At 46.9% G+C, this 23,856-nt stretch overlaps 2 protein-coding genes across 2 annotated transcripts in view; both read left to right on the top strand.

Annotated features, from left to right (window-relative positions):
* Window positions 1-5,617, top strand: part of LOC126533210 (xaa-Arg dipeptidase-like) — a 19,501-nt gene extending 13,884 nt beyond the window's left edge. The window contains exon 5 of the mRNA XM_055071834.2: window positions 5,250-5,617. Coding sequence (XP_054927809.1) covers window positions 5,250-5,272 — 23 coding nt within the window. The 3' untranslated portion in view covers window positions 5,273-5,617. The remainder of the gene's footprint in view (window positions 1-5,249) is intronic.
* Window positions 5,296-23,856, top strand: LOC126533310 (peptidase M20 domain-containing protein 2-like). Its single transcript, XM_072289549.1, has 6 exons — window positions 5,296-5,524; window positions 7,974-8,119; window positions 10,362-10,511; window positions 15,411-15,546; window positions 20,235-20,477; window positions 23,301-23,856. Exons 1-6 carry the CDS (start codon window positions 5,296-5,298, stop codon window positions 23,600-23,602), a joined length of 1,206 nt encoding a protein of 401 aa, XP_072145650.1. The 3' UTR covers window positions 23,603-23,856.

Raw genomic sequence — 23,856 nt, 5'->3', positions numbered from 1 at the left:
TCAGGGGGGACCTTTATTGGGGCATGTGTGCGATTTCTATAGGTAAGTAATTGAGCCTTTTAAAAGCGCTATTTACCTAGCCTCAACGTCGCGATTGTGTTTTTTGAAGAACTAGCAGCCATTAATGATTGTAAGCGTGCATTTACTTCTCGTCACAAACTGAATACAACAGCGATTGAACGACTTACTATACTGGCAGGCTCAGTTCCACTTTCCTGACCACAGGAGTAGTGCGTAAGTGCATGGTCAGAATTACTGAAACAAAATTATGATTGAAGTATTCAGAAACGATATAAAAGGTACCCGTTAGTGAAGAATTTTCAGAACTAATTTCACCGAAATGATCATCGAACCGAGGAGAATTGCCGTAGATAGACATTGCACCGCTGTTATTCACTGTCAATGAATGCTGCCGGTTACGAATTTACTGCCTTTTTTTATTGCGGAGCTTGTGTCCTTTTTTTTTTTCGCCTCTAAAGCTAGTATTGGAAATACTACGTACTTCCCCGGGTGATCACCCGATGTGTTGTTTCCCATAATTACTGAAGGTTACGTAAATCAAAAGCATGCATTTGGCTTCGGTCCTTACTACTATTAACAGCCCCCAGAAACGTCGTTGTCGTTATTGTTCCTTGGTGAAATGGGCGCAATCCGCTCTGTGGTATATTGGCCATGAAGCTGGTGATGCAAAGGCTATTTTTTAGAGGAAACTAAGTTGAAATAAAATTAGTAACCTGTATTTGTGAAATAAAGTCGCAACTCTTACGGATATGAAGGCTAAATATCACAATATTGCTGTATATATGCATATGATCATAAAACAGGAAAAATAACCATTTTAGTAAGCAATTTTTTTTTTATTGTGCAGTAAACTGCAGAGGGCTTCCCAAACGTTCCTGTGTCTGTAGACCAGTTGGGTAGCACCAAAGGAAGTAGTTACCGGAACAGCCCTACTCAAGCCAAGGTTTCAGGATGGTTCGTCTAAAAATATTTTGCGCGCTAAAGGCAGTTTGGCAGAGATTCACTTTCATTGCATAAGGGACACAAAGGTGGGGAAGGCAGACCAGGCTTGTCAATGTTGTTGTTGTTGGTGGTGGTGATGATGATGATGATGAATCCTCAACAAATGGCACAAACCCACTAGGGGGGATAGGCCACGAATCGGGTGGTAATATGATTGAATGAATAAAAGAATTTGGTTAATAAATAACGAACACAAAAAGTAAAATAAATATGTAATCCAAGATGAAAAATAAACTGTGAATACCTGAGTAAAACTAGTGATCAATACTATAGTAAACCTTGCGTTGATAGGAATACTAAATTATTAAAAGAAACATATACTTGGACTTGGGTAAGCTAAATTTTTGAACAATACTAGAAGGATTTAAACTGTGTATTTGTGCTTTTATATTTTTTGAATTTCGTAGACTGAAGTAGAAGTAAATCAATTGTGGAAACTAAGAACTATTAACAAGGCATTCTTTTTGTGCCACATAGAAAATTATAAATTGCTAGGCATATGTTCCTGTGGCTGTATCCCAATACTGTTGCTCCAAGGGAGAGAATAGTACTGCTGTTTAAAGGTAATCCTAAATTTTGAAGTGGGATTTCTAGACATAGTTTTCGGTGAACAGAAAATCGCCGACAAGATAATAAAAAATGATCTATAGATTCGGCTTCATTGCAGAGGTAGCATAGAGGGGATACCGCCAGACCACACCTGTGCAAGTAAAAATTAAGTGTTGGAATACGGCAACGCAGCCTAGTAAATGAAACTTCGAATTTCCGGTTAGGACACCATTTTCGGTTCCAAGAATAATTTAGATGCGAAAAATCTGTGCATTTTGCTAATGACAGGGCTTTTTTGTCATCGCTCAAAGAAAATTGTCTATATCTGGCTGCAGTGACGTGCGCCGTTGCCGGCAGCAGAGACAACACAGGGCCTGTTAAAGAAGCTCTGGCCAAGGAATCGGCTATTTCATTAATATGAATATCTCGGTGGCCAGGGACCCATACCATATGAACTAAGCTTAAATGAGGCGGAGCTAATGGGGTGGTGGTGGTGGTGCCGTCGTCGTCGTCGTCACCCGCCGTAGTTGCTTAGTAGCTATGGTGTTGGGCTGCTAAGCACGAGGTCGTGGGATCGAATCCCAGGCCACGGCTGCCGCATTTCGATGGAAGTGAAATGCGATAACACCAGTGTACTTAGATTAAGTTGCACGTTAAAGAATCCCAGGCGGTACAAATTTCCGGAGTGCCCCACTGCGGCGTGCCTCATGATCAAATCGTGGTTTTGGATAGTAAAACGCCATTATTTAATTTTGTTGTTGTTGTTTTCTATCAAGTATGTGGCTCCTACCCACTGTGGGCGATTGTCCAAGAAGCAAGATAAAAAGTACGTAACGGCCCGAACTAGTGCGCCTCTTCATCTTCGATAAGCCCTACCGATGCGCACCTTCAGTCCACTATAAAAGAGATACACTGGCCACTCGCGCACCCAGAAAAACAGTGTTGCATGGGGTGCAATAGTAAAAAGTATTGTGGTTGAATAGCGTAACCGTAACTGTGCGAACTGCGGACAGCAGATAGTCAACACCGGTGAAGAAGGCGACAGATGGCGTACGCTGCTTACCACTGCTAGGGCTTCTCAATGTCAGCGCCAGGCACCGCAGCCATAAACGTCCGCAGCTGTAGATAAAGCTGTGCCATGTTCCTCCCATGAAAAGTTAAAAAAAAGAAAGAAAATTGGAGCACGCTTAAGCTTCGCCTTCAAGAGTAGAACGCGAAAGTGTTATCGCACCCCGTTCGCACCGCCCACTCATTCGCTCGGCATGCTTTTGACGAGACGAAGGGGAGAAGCGGGCGAGTGGCGCGCCACCTGTCGGGGCAGCGCCGTACATTGCGAGAAGGGGGTCTTCTGTGTTTGCCGCAAGATGGCTCTGCGTGTGCGCCAAGCGCAGAAGAAATGTAGCGGAAACGTACTTCGCTACTCGTTTAACTGGGACTTCTGTAATTTACATGCTCATAATTACCGATATACACCGCAGTATAACTTTCTACGGCACGTTTCTAAAGCAACACCGTATTCACTAGAGTCGCTTTTGTCCCGCTTTGAATCATGTAACTCATGGCTGAGTGGTAGCGTCTCCGTCTCACACTCCGGAGACCCTGGTTCGATTACCACCCAGCCCGTCTTGCAAGTTGTTTTTATTTATGAATTGCCTTCCGGGATTTTTCGCTCACGACCAACGCCTCCAACACCGGCTTTTCTGCGACACGAGCTGCTTAACGCTGTCGCGTTAAAATCCTCACTCGACACGCTTTTTTCGACGGGATTGTCCCCGCTCCGTGCTTGACCATGAGGGGTCGCTGCGCACAGTGCGGGTTTCTGGAAAGGAGTACTGGCGCCAACGATAACGTTCTCAAATTCCATTCTGTGTTTAAAATCGGGACGTCTTGTCAAGGTTGGAAGTTAACCAAAGATTGGTAGGCCCGTTGGCTTTGGAAGCCCACGGTAAAACCGCAAATGAGGCAATGCAGGGTGACATGGGTTAGGCGTCTTTTGAAGCTGAACGAGTACAGGCAAACGAAGTTTCGGAGAAAAACTAAGGAACATGGATAAAAAGTATATCTGCACCTGAAAAGTATCGACACAGAATGGAGGAAGAGGTCAAGAAAGTTGCAACCAAAGTACAGGGTAGTTGAAAGAGTAAATTGACAACTAGGGGTCATCAAAAAGAAAGTGAGAGAAAAAGAGACGTCTAAGTGCATCCAAAGAATGGAGACAAAGAAGATTTACAAGAATTGCAAGAAAGAAATTATAACGGGAAATCTGTACCAGATCCGTTACAGGCATAGGTAGCGGTGCAAGGTAGGCATAGAAGTGTTGAATAAGAGGAGAATTATTAAGGAGATGTATACAAAAATGCCAGAATGAAAAGCATGTATGGCAAACGCCTTGATAGTTGAGGCTCAGCACATCCTAATGACAGAACAACGACTCAGCACATCCTAATGGAAAGCGAAGGTCTACACGTCTCACCCAGTGATACGTGTAGGTAACGTACACCTTCCAGAAGTGCTTGGATTTAGCGTGGGCTGAAGCATCAACCAATCACTAGTCGAGATAAGTAAGAGACGTTTAGTGTACAGGAGGGAAAAAAGTAGCAAAGAGATTGATACGACTAGATCCGTTACAGGCATAGGTATCGGTACAAGGTAGATATAGATGTTTTGAATGGGAGAAAAAAACATTAAGGAGATGTATACAAACATTTCAGAATGAAAAGCATGTATGGCATACCTGAATAACTCAAGCAAACTAAGTCACCATTTGTCACCGCCTCTTTTTTAAGGGGGTGCCGATAAATGATCATCATCACCATCATCATTGTTTCAAGGAAATTATGGGACGCTATTGTTGCTCTGCCGCACGCTTCTTGCCGTTTCCCCGTTGTGGGCATGTGCCATTGTCGGGGTTCATCATCATCATGCGCAGCTTCTCATCATTGCAGCCTTCTTGCCGTCGTAATTCGGGGTGGAGAATGAAAATGACCTCTACACATTCATTCCCACATAAACTTCTCCGCGAAGCTCTCATCACTTACGGCGTTTGCAGATAACATCGTGCGTGTCATGTACGCTCACTTGGTGGCACATGAGAGTGGGAGACCAGGCATCGACGGAAGCATTAACACTGGGAAAGGTTCCAGGAAGAACTGATCACGTCCACCGAGTCGAAGTTCTTTCTATTTATTCTTGTGGTGCAAGGCTGACAACCGTAATACGCACAGTTTTATTTGGTTTAGGTTTCGTTTCCTTTGTGTTCTTATTTACGTTATTGTTATAGCGCCACCTCGTTCTTGGCCTATCCCCCCAGTTGGTTTGTGTGCCACTGAGGTAGAAATCACCCTCATCCTCATGTCATTGAACACCAACGTATGGCCGAGTTTCTCGCTCACTTACTCCGCCGCTTGCTTGTTGGCCAATCCCCCGCTTCGAGTATGTGACATGTCATGATCATCATCGTGACTTATATCTTGCGAAGGGCCAGGAAGGGTCGAACGAGCGTGCGAGAGAGCCCCGGTCTCAAGAGAGTCGGGGAGGAACTCTGTCTGTCGTAAAGCGTCTAGTAGACGGACGCGTCTACCAATTAATAGTGGCAGACAGTGCGAAAGCTACGCGAACGTTTAGGCTGCACAAAGACTCCGAAAGTTGTACCCGTGACGATCCTGCACTGGTTCCAGAAGACTGTTCCTGCGGAACCTGACAGCATATCGCGGTATTGGCGTGATGGCTCTCGCACTGGACGCGACGGTGCATCAGGCGGTCGAGACCAGTGCCGGAGACCTGTGGGATCTGAGTCAGTTCCTGTGGGCCAACCCGGAGACCTCGCTGAAGGAGGCCACGGCCCACGAGAGGCTCTGCGATTTCCTTGAGCGCAGGGGCTTCAACGTCAGGCGTCGGTACCTTATGGACACCGCCTTCAGAGCGGAGTTCGCGGCACCTGGAGGATTGGACGGTCAGTACGTGCTTCGAGTGACGTTCTCAAGTGCGGCGTAGCTCTTTGCTTTCCGAGCGTGTGCTGGCAGATTGGTTGCGAAAGCACCTGAATCTAACCGCTACATCACTGATGCGTACGTAGTTACGTGTAGCCTTTTTTAAATTCATTGAGTTTAACTTGGGGTCAGGTAGCGAGCGACAAGATATCAGCTCTCGAAGACGCGTTTTTACCACTCCCCCACTGCTCGCTTTTTTTTTTCTTCTCGGTCTCAAAAGTCTCACTGAGCCCGGCCTAATCGTCTGTTATCTTAGAAGGTCTGTTAACAAATACATAATAGTAAATTTACTCAAAACGCATGTCACAACTAAGATATGTCGCCACAGCCTGCTTGAATTCGAACTATCGTCTTGCTTATCTAAAGCACGGTGCTGTTACACAGCGCTATACAGCACCGTAAAGAAATGCAGCTAAAAAATTAAATAAAGTGTGAGGATTTACGACCCAAAAACACGATATGATTACGAGGAAAGCCGTAGTGGGGGACTCCGGATTAATTTTGACCACCGGGGGTTAACGTTCCCCCAATGCACGATAGACAGGTGTTTTCCATTTCGCCCCCATCGAAATGCGGCCGCAGCAGCCAGGACTCGATCGCAACACTAAGGTCACTTCGGAGGGTAAGAAATGCAGCAAATAAATTAATGTAACGTGGCTCCCATTTCTTACCACGGATGGTAATAAATGCATATTGACATCATGGTGCTGCAATCCACAGTAAATGGCACTGGCGCTGCTAGCTGCCACGGTACGGCGCCGTAACCACTGGCTCGCTTAAATCCCCCCCCCCCCCCCCCGGTCTTCGAAAGGTAGCCGAATGCTTTTATCTCGCTGGTGAGCTACACGATAGGAAGATATCATCACGCCCTGTGGTTTGTGCTAGGAGCAGCTGGTATACGAGACTCGCATCCTGAGCATCGTTCTCCGGTCTCGACCGGCACGCAAGTTCGCGCCTGTACATTGCCTTTGTTATGATATTTATTTGATATCACGATAATTGCTTCTGCAGTTGCTGCGTTCTTCTCCGTTTCTTCACGCAAAGGGAAAAGGAGCGAATGGGTTCAAAAGAGACGCCAAATCCCCGCATTTGCCGCCTAGTGCCATACAACCGCATAATGTAACGAGGCTCCCATGGCTCGCGCAAATAATTTTTTCTTCCGGGGCACAAACCAGGAGGCGCTGCCCGCACTTGTCGCTACTCCTTGCAGATGCAGGGGTTTTAGGCTGGCTTGATAGCGTACGCCTCCTGGACCCTATCGTAGGGATCGGGTAGCAAAGTGATGGCTCCAAAGGTCAGGGAACCCAAACGCACGGTTTACCTGATTCTATGGGGCTTTGAGGAGGCGAATGTTTTATAGCAGCCATAACACGCCGCTCGAGAAAAGATGAGGGGTTTCTAATATTAGAAAACACAATGTTGCTGCTATAACCAGTTCTCGGTTCCATGTATAGTCTACGTGCACGAAAGCGAAACAACGCTGCGGGCAGGTCACAAGAGCAGGAATAAACAGGCATCACATGTGAATCTGCGGACTCCACATCTCTCTAGATATATTATGGTGCGTGAACCTTCTTGCCAGCTTCACCTGCGTGTACACATGTGGTGGTGGGCGTAATATATTCAATCGTGCTCAGCGTGATCAGCATGGTGCCGGACCTATGATCGTTGAGAGAGAGAACATATTTTATTCCAGGTCGGACTAATACCTTTAGATATTCCCCTGCTAGGACGACCATGGCCAGCTGGTCGGCAAAAGCCTATGACACCAACCACACCCGCCAGTGGGGAGAAAGGGGGATTATGGTAGCGAGGAGATTGTAGGGCTACGGGAAAAGAGAAAAGGATGTCTCCTACATTTGCTTACGTAGCGGGGCAGTTGGGATACGAAGTGTTGGAGCGGTGATGACAAAAGTATAGGCACGCTGGCGTGATCAAGGATTTAAGCTGGATGGCCCTGAAGATGGATCCATCTATCCAAAATGGCCATCCGTTCATGCATCCCTCCATCCATCGCATGTGACCGCATGGTCATCAGGGACAAATGTCCCTCAGGGCAGGTAACCGGTCGTCTACTAGGAGTTGCCGAATAAGGGCCAAGGGAAGGCAAGCGCAGTCGATGACTCCTTAGAATTTGGTGGTTTGATGAAATTAGGAAATACGCGGGCATAACTTGGAATCAGCTATAGCGCGAGACATGGGTAATTGGAAGCCTATTCAACCAATAATAGGCTTCTGTTGATTACGATGACGTTAATGATGACACAGTATCTGTCAAAATAATTGCATTCATTCATTCATTCATTTATTTATTCATTCGTTCGTTCATTCGTTCGTTCGTTCATCCAGTAATTAATTCATTTATATTTTGGCAAAAGCAATTGCTTTCCCGTCGTCGTCGACACGGTGCAGGACCAACGATTGCGTTCCTCTGCGAGTACGATGCCCTGCCCGAGATCGGCCATGCCTGTGGCCACAATCTGGTCGCGGAGTGCGCCGTCGGTGCCGCCATCGCCGTCAAGGAGGTCATGAACGAGTTCAAGAACATTCACGGGAAGGTAAGAGCAGACGGAAGAGCGACGGTAACTTGCATCTGCTCTCACGGAAGCACCTCGACTAGTTGTTCTCCTCATAATCAGCGAAGTGTACCAAGGTCAATGCCACTTCACGATTGAAGAAGCATCCGCCCCTCAGTAATGGACTTCCGCAAGTTCCTGCAAGAAGGAGTTAAAGCTTGAGCGGCACGCTTGCATTTTGTGAACTGCTTCCGAGTGTATTCTCGGAGTGTGGTTGCAGAATTATAGCTCGGAAATGGCCCAGGAGCGTTTATCGAGGAGCCGCGACTCCCTTCATTTTCTCTACAGTAGGTGGAGCACAAAACCAGCGCACGTGTTCGCAGAAAACTGTTACGCAGTAGTTGTTCATAAGAACATATTCTTGTCAATCTTGTACTGGACGTATTATTAGCTCAAAGCCGCAGTCCAATGGCAAGGAGCTATTACTAACGAAGATTTTTGCGAATTCGGCCCCAGTTTCAGCGAGTAACACTGATAGTGTGCTTGTGAACATGAGCCTCAGGTCATCAAACTAAAAATATGTAGGTAGCTGAAGCTGCGGCAGGATTCACCTGACGGAATTGATGACTGATTTACTCTCCACACACAAGGGTGACCAGGCTCAGCTGCAATGAGTCGCGCAGATAACAGCTCATCTGGGCCCATATTCACGAAATGTTCTCACGCTACAATTGTTCCTAAGAGCAAATTTCAGCCAAATGTGAAGCTGGACACATCATTAGCGAGGACGGTCGGCCAACGGCAAACATCACTGCCGAACAACAAGCCTTGTGAATTCAGCCCCTGAAGCGTCTTTGTGTCCGGCATGATTTGGCTGCATCGGGCTACGTCAGGTTGGCCCGCCAGCTGAACCAGCGTCATTTCGTGGAAATGCAGCTTCACTAAGAAAGCCGTAGTGGAATGAACGTTGTTTCAAGCCCGCATGCAATTCTTTTTTCTTTTTTTTTTTTTGCAGTGAGGTCCCTGGGACAGCGTCTTGTCCATATACACTTCGCCACTTTGCACTGGAAATCTGTCTGGTAAAACGTTAAAGGAAATGTGCATAACTGCCGTCAGTGACTTCGGGATCTGAACGACGCCTCATTACTGACGACAGTGTCGTTGGTTGCGGAAAATTTGGCAAAAAGAATACGTGTACTTGGTGAATTTAAATGAGACCCACTCCTACCCTTGCCTCTTCAGTTTGTTCTCACACGCACCAAAACTGGCGGCCGCGCCAACGCAACTTCCTGACGTCAGACTTTGCACCTTGTGTAAGGCTGCGTGTCAAGTGGCTGCCAGCCGCATTGAAAACTTCAGTACAGCATCTCTATGCAAAATTTGTGTTGCAAATGTGAGGACAGCTGGCCACGTTTGCGTGGCATCATGAGAGAACTGCGCAAGAGATAATGCAATTTTCAATGACAAATGGAAGGAGCAAGGAGGCATGCCGTGTTGCTGCTTTGCCGTGTTTCTGTTTGTGACAGCCAGGTAACGAAAATAAAAGGATGTATGCCCTGAAAATTAGATACAAAAGATGAAAAAATAAGGGCGATGAACATTTACAAAGACAACAAGACTGAGAATAGGAGAGAAAATTTGTACCATAGCACAAAAGGGCGGTGCCTTGATGGAAAACCACTGAAGACAATAACGTACCGGAGAAAATATTTGCAACAAGTTGAGGCTTGCCTCTGCTGCAGCTAAAATCCGGAGATAGTTTAGCAGCACATTGTAATGGAATACCAAGATATTCAGCCAGCAAGGACTAGACAACACGGCACGATATGTCCACCTTCCGAAAGCGCTGGGGCAAGAATCTGATGGGATGCTTACCTAGTGAGTAGTCGAGATAAGCAAAAGATGTTTCGAGTAATGGTAAAAAAAAGCAGGGACGAGATCGGTAGAACCGGTGTCATTACAGGCATAAGGAAAAGTACAGTATATAGATAGATCTTTAATAAAAAAATTATCAAGGAAAGAGAGGCAAAATGCTAGACTGCTTAAGCTAATCAGATTTTACTACACTGTAGCAAAATCACATTAGCTCAAACAGGCTAGGTGACTATTTTTCACCACCCCGTTTCAATGAGGACGCCATAAAAGCCATTATCGCCACGTACATGCGGTTTTTCACTAAACATTTTTATCTGAGGGTCGGCGCTCCGTCTTGGTGTTTCTTGCGTTTAGTCTTTGGCACTGCATCGTATTGCTACCGGTCATTCCATGTACCCGTCACCTCTAGGTGGTGGTACTGGGCACTCCAGGTCAGGAAAACTATGGCGGCAAGGAGGCCCTCCTGCAGAAGGGCGCCTTCAAGGAAATGGACGCAGCTCTCCTGGCGCACCCGGCAATGTTTGACGCTGTCAAGCTCCCACTTGCCGCCAGGCAGCAGGTAAGCCCGCATCACCCACTCCACATCACCATAGCCGTGCTTGTGGCTCATTTATGTATCTATATTGTTTTGGTGATGGCTCAAGGGTTCGTGCAACGCCTCCGGAAGAACGTTGGTTCCGGGCTTGACCTGCAGACAACGAATAATTTTTTTTTTTTTACTGAGAACCTTTCTTTCTGAGAAACCTATATAAGTTTGGTTAGTAGCTTCCTGCTGCATTCGAACGGGTGCCATTTTTCCTTTCGTGGACGACTTGTGTCGCTGAGTTGATGTGCTGTAGAGCTCGAAGTAGGGAGACGGAATCGTTTGTCTGTTGTGGACGCATGCAGGTCATAGTCATTAGAGTGCTTGAAAACTCACTGTTCTGCAGTTTGTAACGTTAATTTTTTTTTTGTTGAAGCAGGGAAGTTCTGGCAGTAGGGCCGTCGCGAGAGTCTTAACATTTCTGAGTGCTGCATTTATTCATCGGAGAGCGAACCTAAGCTTTTTTTTTTTTTTCACGGCTCGTAGTTTATTCTATCTCAAAAAGTTTCTCATTAATAATTCATTGTTCCTTAATCGGTTAGTTGATTCACTGGTTGAGATGTCAAATTTTGTTAGAGGAGGCTGCACGAACCCTTGATTCGGGATTAAAAAGACTATTGCACGTTGAAATCTTCAGAACGGGACACATACGACCGTGCAGAATAACATACTAGTGAGAACCTTGCAATTAATTCGCCATTAACCGGTGTGTGTAAATGAGCCCTACAGTTAAATTATGCCTGTTAAATAAACCTGTCTAGAATGATTACATGTTCTCCATATTGAGGCCGTTTCTGCAAGAGGAATCTCTATACTCAGAATTCAATCAATAGAATTATGACAGAACTGGATGATAAGCTCATTAGTCAAGCGACATATGGTGGAAAGTTGAAAGCCACTCCTGCTGCAACAAAAATACGTTCCCAAATGAAAACCCGAAGTTGTCTATACGGATCTGATATCAAATACCGTCTTCGGATCCCCGCAGTTCAGTCACACGGAGGCGATAAAATTCTTGTGAGCACGAATGAGCTCCACATGATACGGAAGAACCCGGCCGTCAAACTTTGGAACCTTGGCCTTACACCCCCTCCGCTTTCGTAAAACTGGAGAGGCACACATCGTAAATCTAATAATTACGCAGGAGGTTTAGCAGAAAGCATTGGAATATGTTCAGGTGCGTCAGTATAGCTGAAGTTGTGCTGTAACGCTTTGATTTCTTCAGGAGCACGGTGAGGTGTGAAGAAAGAGATAGTAGAAATGGGAAGAGGGCGCCAGGCACAGCCAGAAATAAGGGACGACAAATTGGCGCAAACTGCAGAATTAGCCATAGACCGCAGCGCAGGTATTTCAGCAAGAAAGCATTTGCAGTTTCACCCATAACGCAAAACAGTGACGCGACAGCAAGCTCTTGCACCATCTCGCGCGGTATCGGTTGGGGTTAACATTCGCAGCTGAACGAGAGCAGTCTGCTTTTGAAGAGAACAATAAAGCTTTAGTCAGTGATACTGCCGTATAGTTGGAGGCGGCTAGGGTTGCGCAAGTATAGAGATCCCCTGTAGAGGAGTGGAGGAGAGACGCAACCCTGTATTCCTTGTCTTTTCTACCCTGCGTTTAGCTTCTCGCTGTTGGCATCGTTTTATTCCTTGACCTCGCCACTCCTTTATAAGTAAGCAGCTGAGCTTGCCGTAAACCAATTATTTTAACCAGTGCTCAAAAAGGTCGGGCGCCGTTTAATCGTCCAGCCGCATTATTTGCTGCTGCATCGGCAGAGTAGCTGAGAGGTAGAATCTCCGACTCAGAGACTGTGAGGCTGGTTCCAAATCCTGACGGGGCACTCGGTTTTTACAGCGCAGCTGTTAAGGGCAGTTTCGCAGCCGTTCTCGTGCAGCGCAGAAGGCTACAGTGCGGCTGCCAGCTCGTTATCAAATGTCAGTCAAAGAACAGCCAGTAGCGACACCTATGTTGCAGTCCCAAATTGCAGCTTCGAAACGGAATTATCAATCATTGAAAAAGTTACCTTGCTTATAGCTGAATTAAATGGCCATTTTGTGTGCTTCTTTAGCCAGTAATCTGTAATTTTTGTTTCCCAAGCGGCGTTTAACCGATTTCACATGGGACATCGGCCATGAGTTTTTTTTTTTTTTTTTTTTTTTTCGGCTCGGACGGTGAAAACTGACGGCGTGTTTCAGCAACGCAACATGCATGCATGAGATCTCTAAAACGGCCGTATAACCAGGCCAAGAACAGCCGCCAAACAAATCCCTAGCACATCCGAAGGGTTGAGAACTCGTTGGTATTGCATCGCTTTCTATAATGTATTAGTTGTTCAGATCAGCAAACACTTGGGAGTTATTTATTTTTCGTTTCTTCTTAAAATTCTGTCTACGCACTTTGGCATTCCACCGGGGGACATCAAAGTGTGCGCCCACGACACTCATCATTATAAAAGACATAACGTGCGCCTACGCACACCGCGCGCTACCGCGCACCTAATTTCTACAGCGAAGCTGTATAACCCTAACCTCCAGTGCACTTGTCGCGTCCCTGGATAAAAATAACCTCTCTCGTGGGCCGATCCTAGAGGTCCTGTAATCGTAGGCTATAATTGAAGCGAAAAGTGTGCATATCCATTTTCAGTCACAGATACAGTGCATACCACATAGGTCGTTTCGATAAAGAAAAGCATCAAGCACGTCTCGTGTCAACGTGATGAATGATAAGGCGATCGTTAACAATGGGAAAGCACACAATGATTAATAATGACATCCGCTTGTAACAGGGGGCGTGACGTCAGTACCCATATTATTGGTTTGTAGCGCGAAGGGACGCAGATGAAGACTAGAAGAATACAAGACGAGCGCTAACTCATGACTAGATCTTTATTGAAACGATCAACATATATATAAGTGATTGCCAAAAACCGCAGCAAACAAGCATGACATGGTCTAAAGACCATCAGTTAAGAGATAAACATATCACAAGGTAGGGAAGCCATAAAAACCAAACAGAAAAGGGCACTACTTGAGATTAACGCACGTGCTGAGGATATACTGAAGTTCGTTTTCTAACAGTAATATTGATGCTTGCCTAACACAAGTCTTTCGTAATCTTTTAATGTGAAATGCCTCAATTATCTCGCGTGTTGTTTTGGCATTTATACCTTGAAAGAACTTTTTTGTCCTCAAACAATGGTTTCCAACCGCAATTAGAACAATGCGACGCTAGATGTAAAGCATTAGGGTTATTAAGTGAATGTTTATGTTCGTTTGGTCTGATGTTGAGACACCTGCCGCTCTCTCCATTAGAAGCCTTCGCGCACTTGAATGGAATCTGATAATCAATACCAGTGTTATTCATTACACAAGGTACTATAGGGGACGCATGCATAACGCCACGGTCATTTTTCTTCTTCCGCCCCTCTGCTCAAGTTTTCTTTTTATTATAGGAAACATCATTGACAACTTGCTGTGGAGCCGGAAAAACCGTATTGACGTCATATCTACTGGTCACGTTCCGTAAACTGTGTGGCAACCTATGCACATGGGGCATCACAGCAAACCTTCTTTTTTCCTTTTTCTGCTTATCTTGTAGGTTCTATTGCTGCAGCTTTTACCCATTTTGTAAGCTTTTCACAAGTTAGTATAACAAATGAGCAGGATAGCCAGCCTTCTCTAGCCTATATGTTGCGAAAAACTTTTTTGTATACTGTGCGGGCATGACTTAACGATGGCAGACCTATAGCGCTGAGTAAGCTATCCCCTCTTTTACACGTTTGGAACTGCAAAAACAAAAATCAAGCACTGTTTTATTTATTTATTTTCTTTTCTTGCCCTTAGCGAATAATACCAAGAGACATGTTCTTGTTGGAAAGTTACGCACAAATCTAAAAACTGTAATTTATTGTTCTGATTAAGCTGAAGCATACCTCAAGACCCCACCACATTCCCACAAAACATTTAAATATCCGTAGCTTCCTTGGTGTAGTTATCGCTGCACCAGAACACCAGGTAATCATCTACGTAATCATCTACGCGCTACAAGCCAAGAATATTTTGCCGTACCAACTCGCCCAATTGTCCATCCTTTCGCGTCAATACCGATATCAAATATAAGTTAAAGGGCAGGTTTGTGACAGCAAGGTTTATAACACAGAACGTGACGTCATTACATAACATATATACGAAGACGGCCCGTCTAGTAAGGCATTGCATTTGTGTTGTGAGAGTGCTATGGGAAGGCCACGTGTAGTGAGAACTCCTAAAAAGCGGCGCGCATGCGAGGAGCGGCGAAGCAAACAGAGACCATCACACTTTGTTGGTGAAGCCTGCAGCGCACTGACACGGACACAGTGAAGACACACAAGAAAAGACGACACTCGCTGCTCGCAGCGAGTGTCGTCTTTTCTTGTGTAACTTCACTGTGTCCGTATCAGTGCGCTGCTTCACCAGCAAGGTGTGATGATTAATCACCAACTAGCCCAACTTCTCACATTATACCTAACAGAGACCACAGTGTGAACAACGGCGTCATGCTCGTGCCACGGATGAACATTGTGTCCAGGACGCTCAGCGTCCGGCGCGGCAAGATGATGATTAATGACGTCAAGCCGAAAACGCGACCAAGCGACGAAGGTACAATGCAATCAATCGTTTCGAGGGTGTGCATTCTTTTTTTCGAGTGGGTGCCTCTAGTTACGCCGCAGAAGCCACTATTGTTTCTGAGTTGATTCGATGGGCTTGATAGGTCGTTAATTGCATAAAATAAAACATAAAGTTCAGTCGGTGCCACTGGTTCTGTTCGCTCTTGGAGTTTTCTAGATCGGTACTTTCCTTTAAAGACAAACTTCGCTTTCACGGCTTCGTCTCTACGTAGATCACGGTGCAGTTCCAGTGCAGCCCGCGCTTCAGGTCACCCTGGGAAGCGTCCAGCGCTCTGGACGCCGCAGTCGCGTCCTACGTGAACCTGGCGCTCCTCCGCCAGCAGGCTAGGCCTTCCTGCAGGATAATAGGTGAGAATCTGTTCACGCTTCCATCACAGGTATGAATTGCCACTGCCTTATCGATTTTCATGACCCGTCAGCGCAAGGACTAGAAACGAGCGAAAAAGAAGAGACAATCACTTGACGATAAGTGTTCCACAAATCTCTGGCCCATGCTGTCAGCACCTTGGCATCTCATAACATTCCTCTTGCTATGTAAAGCTTATAGACTGCCAATCGAAAGAGGCATTAGCGATACAATTTTGATGCAGTATCAGTTGATACACGTATTGCCGAAAGCGTTTTTCGATTCACGTTAACCGATGAACAATATGAGGTCGTGATTTCAAAAGGTTTCTATTACAGTTTAGAAGAGTTAACTGCTGGGCTAGTGTGCGATCTTGCATACTAAAAAGATTTTGCGCCAAAACAACGCACACAAGAAAGATGACGAAGTTTTTGTTCACCGCCTGTGCTGCCTTCTCTCTATACATGGTTCCAGGCAAAAATACGAAGCCGCATATCTTATCTGCCTGCAACATGCTGAGTTCATTATCCTTGAAGAATTTCACTAGGGAACGCAAAGGGTCTTTAGAGCAGTTCTGTTCAGTCCGCGTGACATTCTTGGCAAGGCAGTTCACTCCGTCCTGAAGGCAGCGCTCCCGATCTTGTTGAGGGGCCTTTTTCGCCATAGCCCTGTTTAGGGCCATCAGTTCGTGGGGTGGGACCAAAGGCTCAAGTCCAAACTTGGGGCCTTTCTGAAGAACATTTGAAATGCTGGAGGGAATGAAGGCGTCGTCGTCTTTCTTGTGTGTGTTGTTTTGGCGCAAAATCTTTTTTCTATTACAGTCCCACGATTTTGTGACCCGTGTCACGAACAAAGTTCGTTATTGAAAATTACTCGCGGTTATACATACCAGGGAGGGGGGGGGGAGGGGGGGAAGAAAACAAAAATTAAGATTATGGGGTTTTACGTGCCAAAACCACTTTCTGATTATGAGGCACGCCGTAGTGGAGGACTCCGAAAATTTCGACCACCTGAGGTTCTTTAACGTGCACCTAAATCTAAGTACACGGGTGTTATCGCATTTCGCCCCCATCGAAATGCGGCCGCCGTGGCCGGGATTCGATCCCGCGACCTCGTGCTCAGCAGCCCAACACCATAGCCACTGAGCAACCACGGCGGGTAGGGGGGGGGGGGGGGTGGAAGAGAGACCCACTGGAACATACTGGTGAAGTTCCACTCACGTGCCTCAAAACACGCAGGTTCCCAAGGCATTTGAATAAATTTTCTTAGTAGCTTAGTAGTTCTTGCTTTGCCCGTTTTCATTACAGCATTGCGTGTCTTCGGTTTATCGCTTATCAGGCAGCATTTATTCTGCGCGCTCAAGGAAAAAAGTTGACAGGCGCTTTACATACGCGAAACAGGATGAAGGCGAAAGCCTGCACGCTCACGAGAGATTCAGTGAATTACTTGGACATTCTCATTCGAATGCGGTTTTACTTCCTATTGTTTCCTCCTACCAAAGGTCGTGGGTTCGAGTGCCTTTATGAACTCTACCTTAATTCACTGTGCCTTAATTAACTTCTCCCTAATTACTACACAAGGTCGATGGTTCGACTCCCACCTAAGGTCGTGGCTTCGAGTGTCCTAATTACCTCTCTATTAACTTTCCCTTGAAGGGCCCCTAAACCACCCAGACGTCGAACTTTAGTTGTGGTGTTGCAATTCTCCACGAATAATAATAATAATAATAATAATAAAATAATAATAATAATAATAATAATACTTTATTCCACAAAGTTAGTAAAGGAAGCAGCGTAGATATCAGGCCTGCCAAAGCCACATAGGGCTTAAGTGGCAGTGCCTGGCAGGCAGTGGAAACCAAACACTTTCTGCAACGAATCTGCAACGAACAACCGAGAGCCGAGACAATTTTTCGAAATGGTGCAGTATAGAAGCGGAGTAACACGCGTTTGGTGATTGAAACGCGGCCCTAGCTCGTTTAGCTCTCCGCTACCTTGCGTTCGTCGGCTGAGCTCCTCCTCGCCCAGTGCTCCTCCAAATGTCACGTGACATACGTCATCGCTAACGGGCTTGTCAAAACACTGTCCACTTCCGGTTACCGCGACTCTGCCCTCGGCGACCCGCTGTTGCTACCGTGCCGGCGGCCCGTGCTCCTGCGAAGCGTACCGCTATGCACTCTGTGTTACGCACACGTCTTGAAAGGCTCGCCAGCATACGATGGATCCGTACGGTGACGCGACGTACCGAAGCACCTCCGCTGGAGACGAAACAGCCGCCGTCGCCGCCTTCGCTATATCGTGGCGACGATACGGGTTGGTATACGTTCTGCTGTTTTCGCCCACTGGCTGTTATGTCCGTTCCGCGCTAATGGCACAATGAGTGCAGCTGCGTATGCGGCACAGAAGTGACGCCCACGTACACGTAAATCGCCGTTGCGCTTTGATTCCGCCAGAACTCCAACGTGCTCAAGCCTAACATTGCGCAGGCGTCATCATGAAGCAGCCGGTGTCGTGTCGTTTCGTTTTTCCAGTCGGCGCCCTTGAAGCGAAACACCGCACACGGATGCCATCGCAAAACACTGTAGGACTCCGTTCGCGCAGCTAATCGGACCGTTAAGCAAGACTGGGTTGGAACGCGAGCGATTTGGCACTTGCGTTGCGGGCCGTGGTAGCAGATTCGCAAGTGCGCGCACAAGCGAGCAACACGACGAGGAAGAGCAGGGAGCCCAGGGAGCGGGCCTACTTGCTAGCAGACTAACCGGAAGTCGTAGATTCTTGTTCGACCAATATACAGCGTGTGCTCCTGGTGACATCACCATATGCATCCTAGTGACCTCACGACGAGTGCTGGGGATTCTGGAAAGGCCCGGAGAGGAGCACGGGATTGTTCTTTTCTTTTTTGTGGCGCGCCCACTGCGCCTAGCGCTGCCGCGTTTCGCATCGTTGATCGTGACGGCATTCTGAATTCGATGTGCGTGTTTATTCAAATGTTTAAAATATTTCGGAGGTAGTCTAGGGGCACTTTAATTAAGTTTGCTGTAACTAACACTAAATGTCGAGGGTTCGACTACCTGTGAATTTTGATGCCGAAACGCGGGACGGAGTAATGCTGGACATCGCATTTTTCGTCCCACAAGCCGTCTAAGGCTTTTGCGTTAATGTACTTTCCGTTGTTAGTGTGCCGGCCGATCGTCTCGTGCCCCGTGATTGTCTCTAGTGCTTTCTGGCGCCGTTTGCAAGCACGTGGTAAGCAACGGTGTTTTTTTCCGATAGCAATTATATGGACACTCCAACCTAATTTTCTCCGTCGCCGTCGCCGTGATGTTCTGTGTAATGTCCAAGTGCAGAAAGTGTAAAAATGGTAGGCGACCCTAATCCTTGACTTGGGTGTCTCTTCGTGATAGTCCCACCTCGGCGTTGGTGTTCTTTAGGTTAACTTTAGGCGAACGCAACACACGAACTGAACTTGGCGCCAACTGTTTTCCATTAATTAGCCGGTAAAATATCATGCCACCTTCTTACACGTGACGTCATTAGTGATTTCATTACTTCCGCTTTCTACTCGTGCTCACGTGGCGGGTCTCGAAAGTCCGATTCTGTGCTTTTGTGTGCGGTAATCAATGATTTCTAATTAATTCTAATTATTTCAGACACTTCACTAACTCAGCTTGTAATTTAACTTCTGCTCTGATATCATATCTATAATGAAAACCGTGACTCCTGTACTGTACTATTTTTTCTGTTTTTCTTATTTCTTTTGGATTTCCTCCCTGGTCGTCTCGGGAGGTGAACCGGAAGTGCTGCGCAAGGAGCAAGAGTGTCGCTCGATGGTCGTGCCACTAATAAGATAGCAGCTGTGCTCCATATGCTGTAGGTGCAAAGGTGAGGGTTAGCCGAGATGGACATGGCCTCGCGCGTCCAAGGGAGGATGGTTAGGAATGTCCGTGCTGTCTTCTCACACGCTCAAAAGGGAAGGGCGCCGCTGCGAGATGTGCGCACGCTCGGAAGGAGGGGGGGGGGGGGGGGGATATTAGCACGCTGTTCTTCTACTCCGGCCATGGCTGTGCCCTATCTTGGAGAATTTCCGGTAGTTGCATAGGCTAAGCAAACGGAGATTGATGATATCTTCGTCTGTGCTGTGTTCTCGCACTCCTAGTTCACGTGCAAACTAGATGCAGCAGGAAGGGCAATTCGCTCGCCGCTGCTGGCACTCTTCACAAAGTGGCGTCCTGATGCTGAGTGTCCGGGGTCATCGAGTGAGATGTGTCCATGTTCGCCTGTGTGCGCGTGACACCATGCTTGTTAATTTAGTTAGTAAGCAAATGTTTACAAGTTTATACGGCCGATAAAGGTACTGCCCTTGATAATACGTACAGGTGTCCTAAAATTTTGACATGGCAATTAAGTATTTGTCTTTCGAGTAAAACTGCAACTTTTCTTTTTTTTTCTGGCAGCCGAATACGCGAAGAGCGCGGAGAAACCCATGGGTGTGTTTTGATTTTGACGAGCATCGGAGACACCCACGTTAACAGCTAGTAAGACAACTTCAAGCCCAAGTAATGGAACGCGTAAGGAGCCGTCTCAGAACCATCACCGCGATGTGAGGCCGACTCGCGTCAACAAGAAAAAGAAAGCCAAGAAAACTACATATCATAGCTGTATTTTAACTCTTTGCGTGTTGGCGCTCGCAGGCATCCTGCTGGAGTGCGGGCGGAGCGACATTGTGACGCCAGAGACGAGCCGGATGGTGTTTCACGTGTGCGCCCCGACGGTACCCGAACTGACCAACCTGATGACGCGCGTCGAGGCGTGCTTCGAGGCAGCGGGTCAGGCCACCGACTGCTCCCTAGTGCAAGAGAAGAGCATCGTCTACAAGAACTTCGTCCACAACAGCGTCTTCAACGCGGCCTACGCCAAGCATGCACGTCACATGGGTGAGCAACTCTCGAGGAACTGTACGAAATTGATTTTAAAAGAAAAACTGCGAAAAAAATCGGCGCAAGAAAGAAAGGACTGGACTTCGTGTAGCTGTCTGAACTGGCCGTCCGTGATTTGTCGACCCATTCTGCGTGCTGTTTGCCTGTCATGAAGCTGCAGTTCAAGTCAAGTCAAAGTATTTTATTTAGGCATCAGAAAACGGTTGCCTAGGAGGCAGACATAAATGCAATTAATGCCTGACAGAGTGTCAACCCCCTTCCCCCCACTCCCCAAAGGTCTCACCCAACATCACTGTAATAATTGCTACATTGCCTGTCGACAAATCTTTCAATGTAAATTAGTGGAAAGCACTGCCAACAATGCATCAAAATGAAAACATTTGAAGCAAGAGTATACTGTATCGCGAGAAATGCGCAACTAAGAACGAATGACATTTGTGACATGAAATACATGAAAATCGGCCAAAGCAATGAAACAGGAACAATGAAAACAAAGTCACAACTGAAACCAACATTTAGTGCTAACTTGTCACACCGAGAGAAAAAAGCATTTCAGAATTGTGTGCCAAGAAGGTATCTGCTTATGCTCTTTTTAAATGTTTGCGCTGAGACGCTGTCTGTAACAACGGTCATAACTGTTTTGTGTCTATTCAAGAAGTCGGGAATCTGGTATGATAATTTCGACACTATTGTACAAAATGGACCTGCCGTGACGGCTTGCTGCTGGCCATCTCGCCTTGGTGCTGACTATTAGGTTGCGGTTTGGAGAGCTCTGGATTGGCGATGGAAGTGGAATTCATAAAACTGAAATATGTATATATAGGTGCACAGGCAAGCCCTTAGGGTTTCTTCGGCGTCATGCGACAACTTTCAGTATGGCTTCAAAAGGACTGCTCTACAAAACGTTCGTGAGGTTAATTTTACAGCATGTACGGGACTCACTGAAGGTTGGTGTCAAGGAACGTCTCGAAAGGGCACAATTTTTTTTTGTTACTGGAAATTAGTTTTAGCTTTAGCGCGACACAAGCGAAGAGTAATCAATAGTGGGAGTCCTTGAAGACTGCAAGGGAAAAGAACTTCGTTCTGTATTTTTTTAAAGAGTTGGACTTTGTTTCATAGCGTCTTTCACTCCACAATTGGTGCTGGCAAGCTCAAATATATACTTGAGCCTGATTATACACCAGCGCGAGACGATTGTATCCATAAAGTGCGCAAAATATCTACTGAGACAAAAGTCCTTAAAATGATTTTCCTTCCGGAGAACAATACGGGAATTGAATAGACTGTTATTTTCAGGGGTCGATGTAATATCGAACGATACGTTTTATTATTCGTTAGACTAATGAGATATTACTATCCACTGTAATTTGTTCTGCGTGCTAACAGTTTGGTATTCTTGCCTTTTTTATTATTTCCTTGATCTCGTTGCTTACTTTTTGTACTTTAATGTTTAGTTCTTTGCCATAGTGCATAGATCCGCTCGGTGTTACCTACTGCCCTCCTGTAACTCCCGTAAAGGCGCCGTGGGCACTGCTAAAGAAAATGAACGGCGGTCAATCGAGGTTAGCACCGAGCTTTACAGTACAATGTCTTTCATAGCATGGGCTGTTTTGGTATTCGTTGAACTTGTTTTGGCACTTGAAAACAGCGGCTTCTTTTGAAACACCTGATTTTTGCTTAGAATAGTGGTTCGGCATGAACTCAAAAATGTAGGTGCCTCAGCAACGGAAAAACTATGAATATTGAACAATTAGCATCTGTATTTTTAACCACGTAAGCCGTGTCTTCTTCAAACAGAGGACCAAAGAAGTTTCAAAGAGCGGACAATTCGTTTTATACACAAGAGATATACTGCATCATTGTGTTTGTGAGGTGGTCCCCCCCAGCGCGTGACTTACTAACAAAAAAAATAGAGCTAAAACGGGTAAAGTGGAAGAACTCGACCAAGAAAGTGTTGCATTGTGTGATTTCCTCACACTTTGTCCACTCATCGCGTAGTTGTTATCCCAAGGAGGGTCGCTGTGGTCTGCGACTCGAGCCGCTGAGGAAGCGAGCAGAAAATGACATGTGGGCCTCTCTGTACTAGATAATCTTTCACATGGCGCATAGAACGATGCACAAGTCGAAGAAGGGCGACAAGGCATGCGACTCCTCCTACTGGGCGCTCATTGGCGAAAAGCAGAAGGTGCGAAATAAATATAAAAAGACAGAGCACATACATCACTTGCCCACAGCGCCCTCACTCGCTCTACTTTACGTGATTGATTCGACTCGTTTTGGTTGTTGCCCGCCTTGGTGGCGTAGGGGCATTGGCGCTGCGCTGCTAAGCCCGAGGGCGCGGGGTCGAATCCCGGCCGCGGAAAGGCGCCCGTGTACCGTGCATACGGTGTATGATAAAGAACCCAAGGTGGTCGAAAAGAACACGGAATCACCCACTAGAGCGTGCCTCACAATCATATCGTGGTTTCGGCATGTAATACGGCAGAATTTCTTGCGCCATATTTCACCTATCGTATACGGTAGCTGGAGTGAGGGCCAAGGGATGTCTGGGTGGCTCATGTGCACAGTCTTTGCGTGTTCTTTTCACACCTTGTTCAATTTCCAGTAAATGCTCTGTTGTAGTCGGGACATGCGTCCTGGCTTCCTTCACCGGCTTGTCCCTCGTTGTAAGTGCCTTTTCAAAAAAGAAGCGAGCGAGACACGGCATTCCTCCCTAGACGTCGAAACGTCCGGCATGCCTCAAATGTTACCCGCGGGTATGGTAGCTAGCACAGAGGTGCCGTAGACAAACATGTCGGCGTCGCAACACTTGTTCTGCAGGTGTAACGTTCGCCAAGGGCGACGAGGCGCTCTTGGTGCCGTCGGGCGCTGCCTCGGACGCGGGCAACGCATCGCAAGCGCTGCCGTGCCTGCATGCCATGTTCGCCATCGCCAGCGCGGGCACAAACCACTCGCGAAGCTTCGCCGCCGCAGCGGGATCCCGCGAGGCGCAGACGTCCGTGCGGAAGGCGGCCAAGATGCTGGCCCTGACCGCGCTGGACCTGTACACGGACCCCAACCTCCTGGCGCGCATCAAGCAGGAGTTCCAGAACTGGAAAGCCAAGCAGCATCCGCAGCTGTGACAAGGTTCAACAATGGCATTAGACATGGCGACGAAAGTAGCAACGACAGCAGTAGCAACAACTAGTGTGCACCGGCAAAGGACAGCGTCTGCAACAACGACTTCAACCGCAGCAACTGCGCTGAAGCTGTTGTTGCAGTAACAGCTACGGAAGCGACACGAAGAAGACCGGATGCAAGACGAACTGCCAACCAATACAGCTGTCTCCTGGGGCATTGCTGAATCAAGTGTTCTCGGGGGGGGGGGGGGGGGGGG

Source organism: Dermacentor andersoni, chromosome 7 (genome assembly GCF_023375885.2).
Source record: "Dermacentor andersoni chromosome 7, qqDerAnde1_hic_scaffold, whole genome shotgun sequence".
Classification (NCBI taxonomy): domain Eukaryota; kingdom Metazoa; phylum Arthropoda; class Arachnida; order Ixodida; family Ixodidae; genus Dermacentor; species Dermacentor andersoni.
This window is presented reverse-complemented; position numbering and strand designations above follow the sequence as displayed.

Excerpts from the sequence above, each read along its gene's own strand:
- LOC126533310 (XM_072289549.1), top strand. The coding sequence starts at position 5,296 with ATGGCTCTCGCACTGGACGCGACGGTGCATCAGGCGGTCGAGACCAGT. Across the intron at positions 5,525-7,973 it reads GGCACCTGGAGGATTGGACG|GACCAACGATTGCGTTCCTC; the intron begins GTCAGTACGTGC and ends GACACGGTGCAG. Across the intron at positions 10,512-15,410 it reads CACTTGCCGCCAGGCAGCAG|ATCACGGTGCAGTTCCAGTG; the intron begins GTAAGCCCGCAT and ends GTCTCTACGTAG.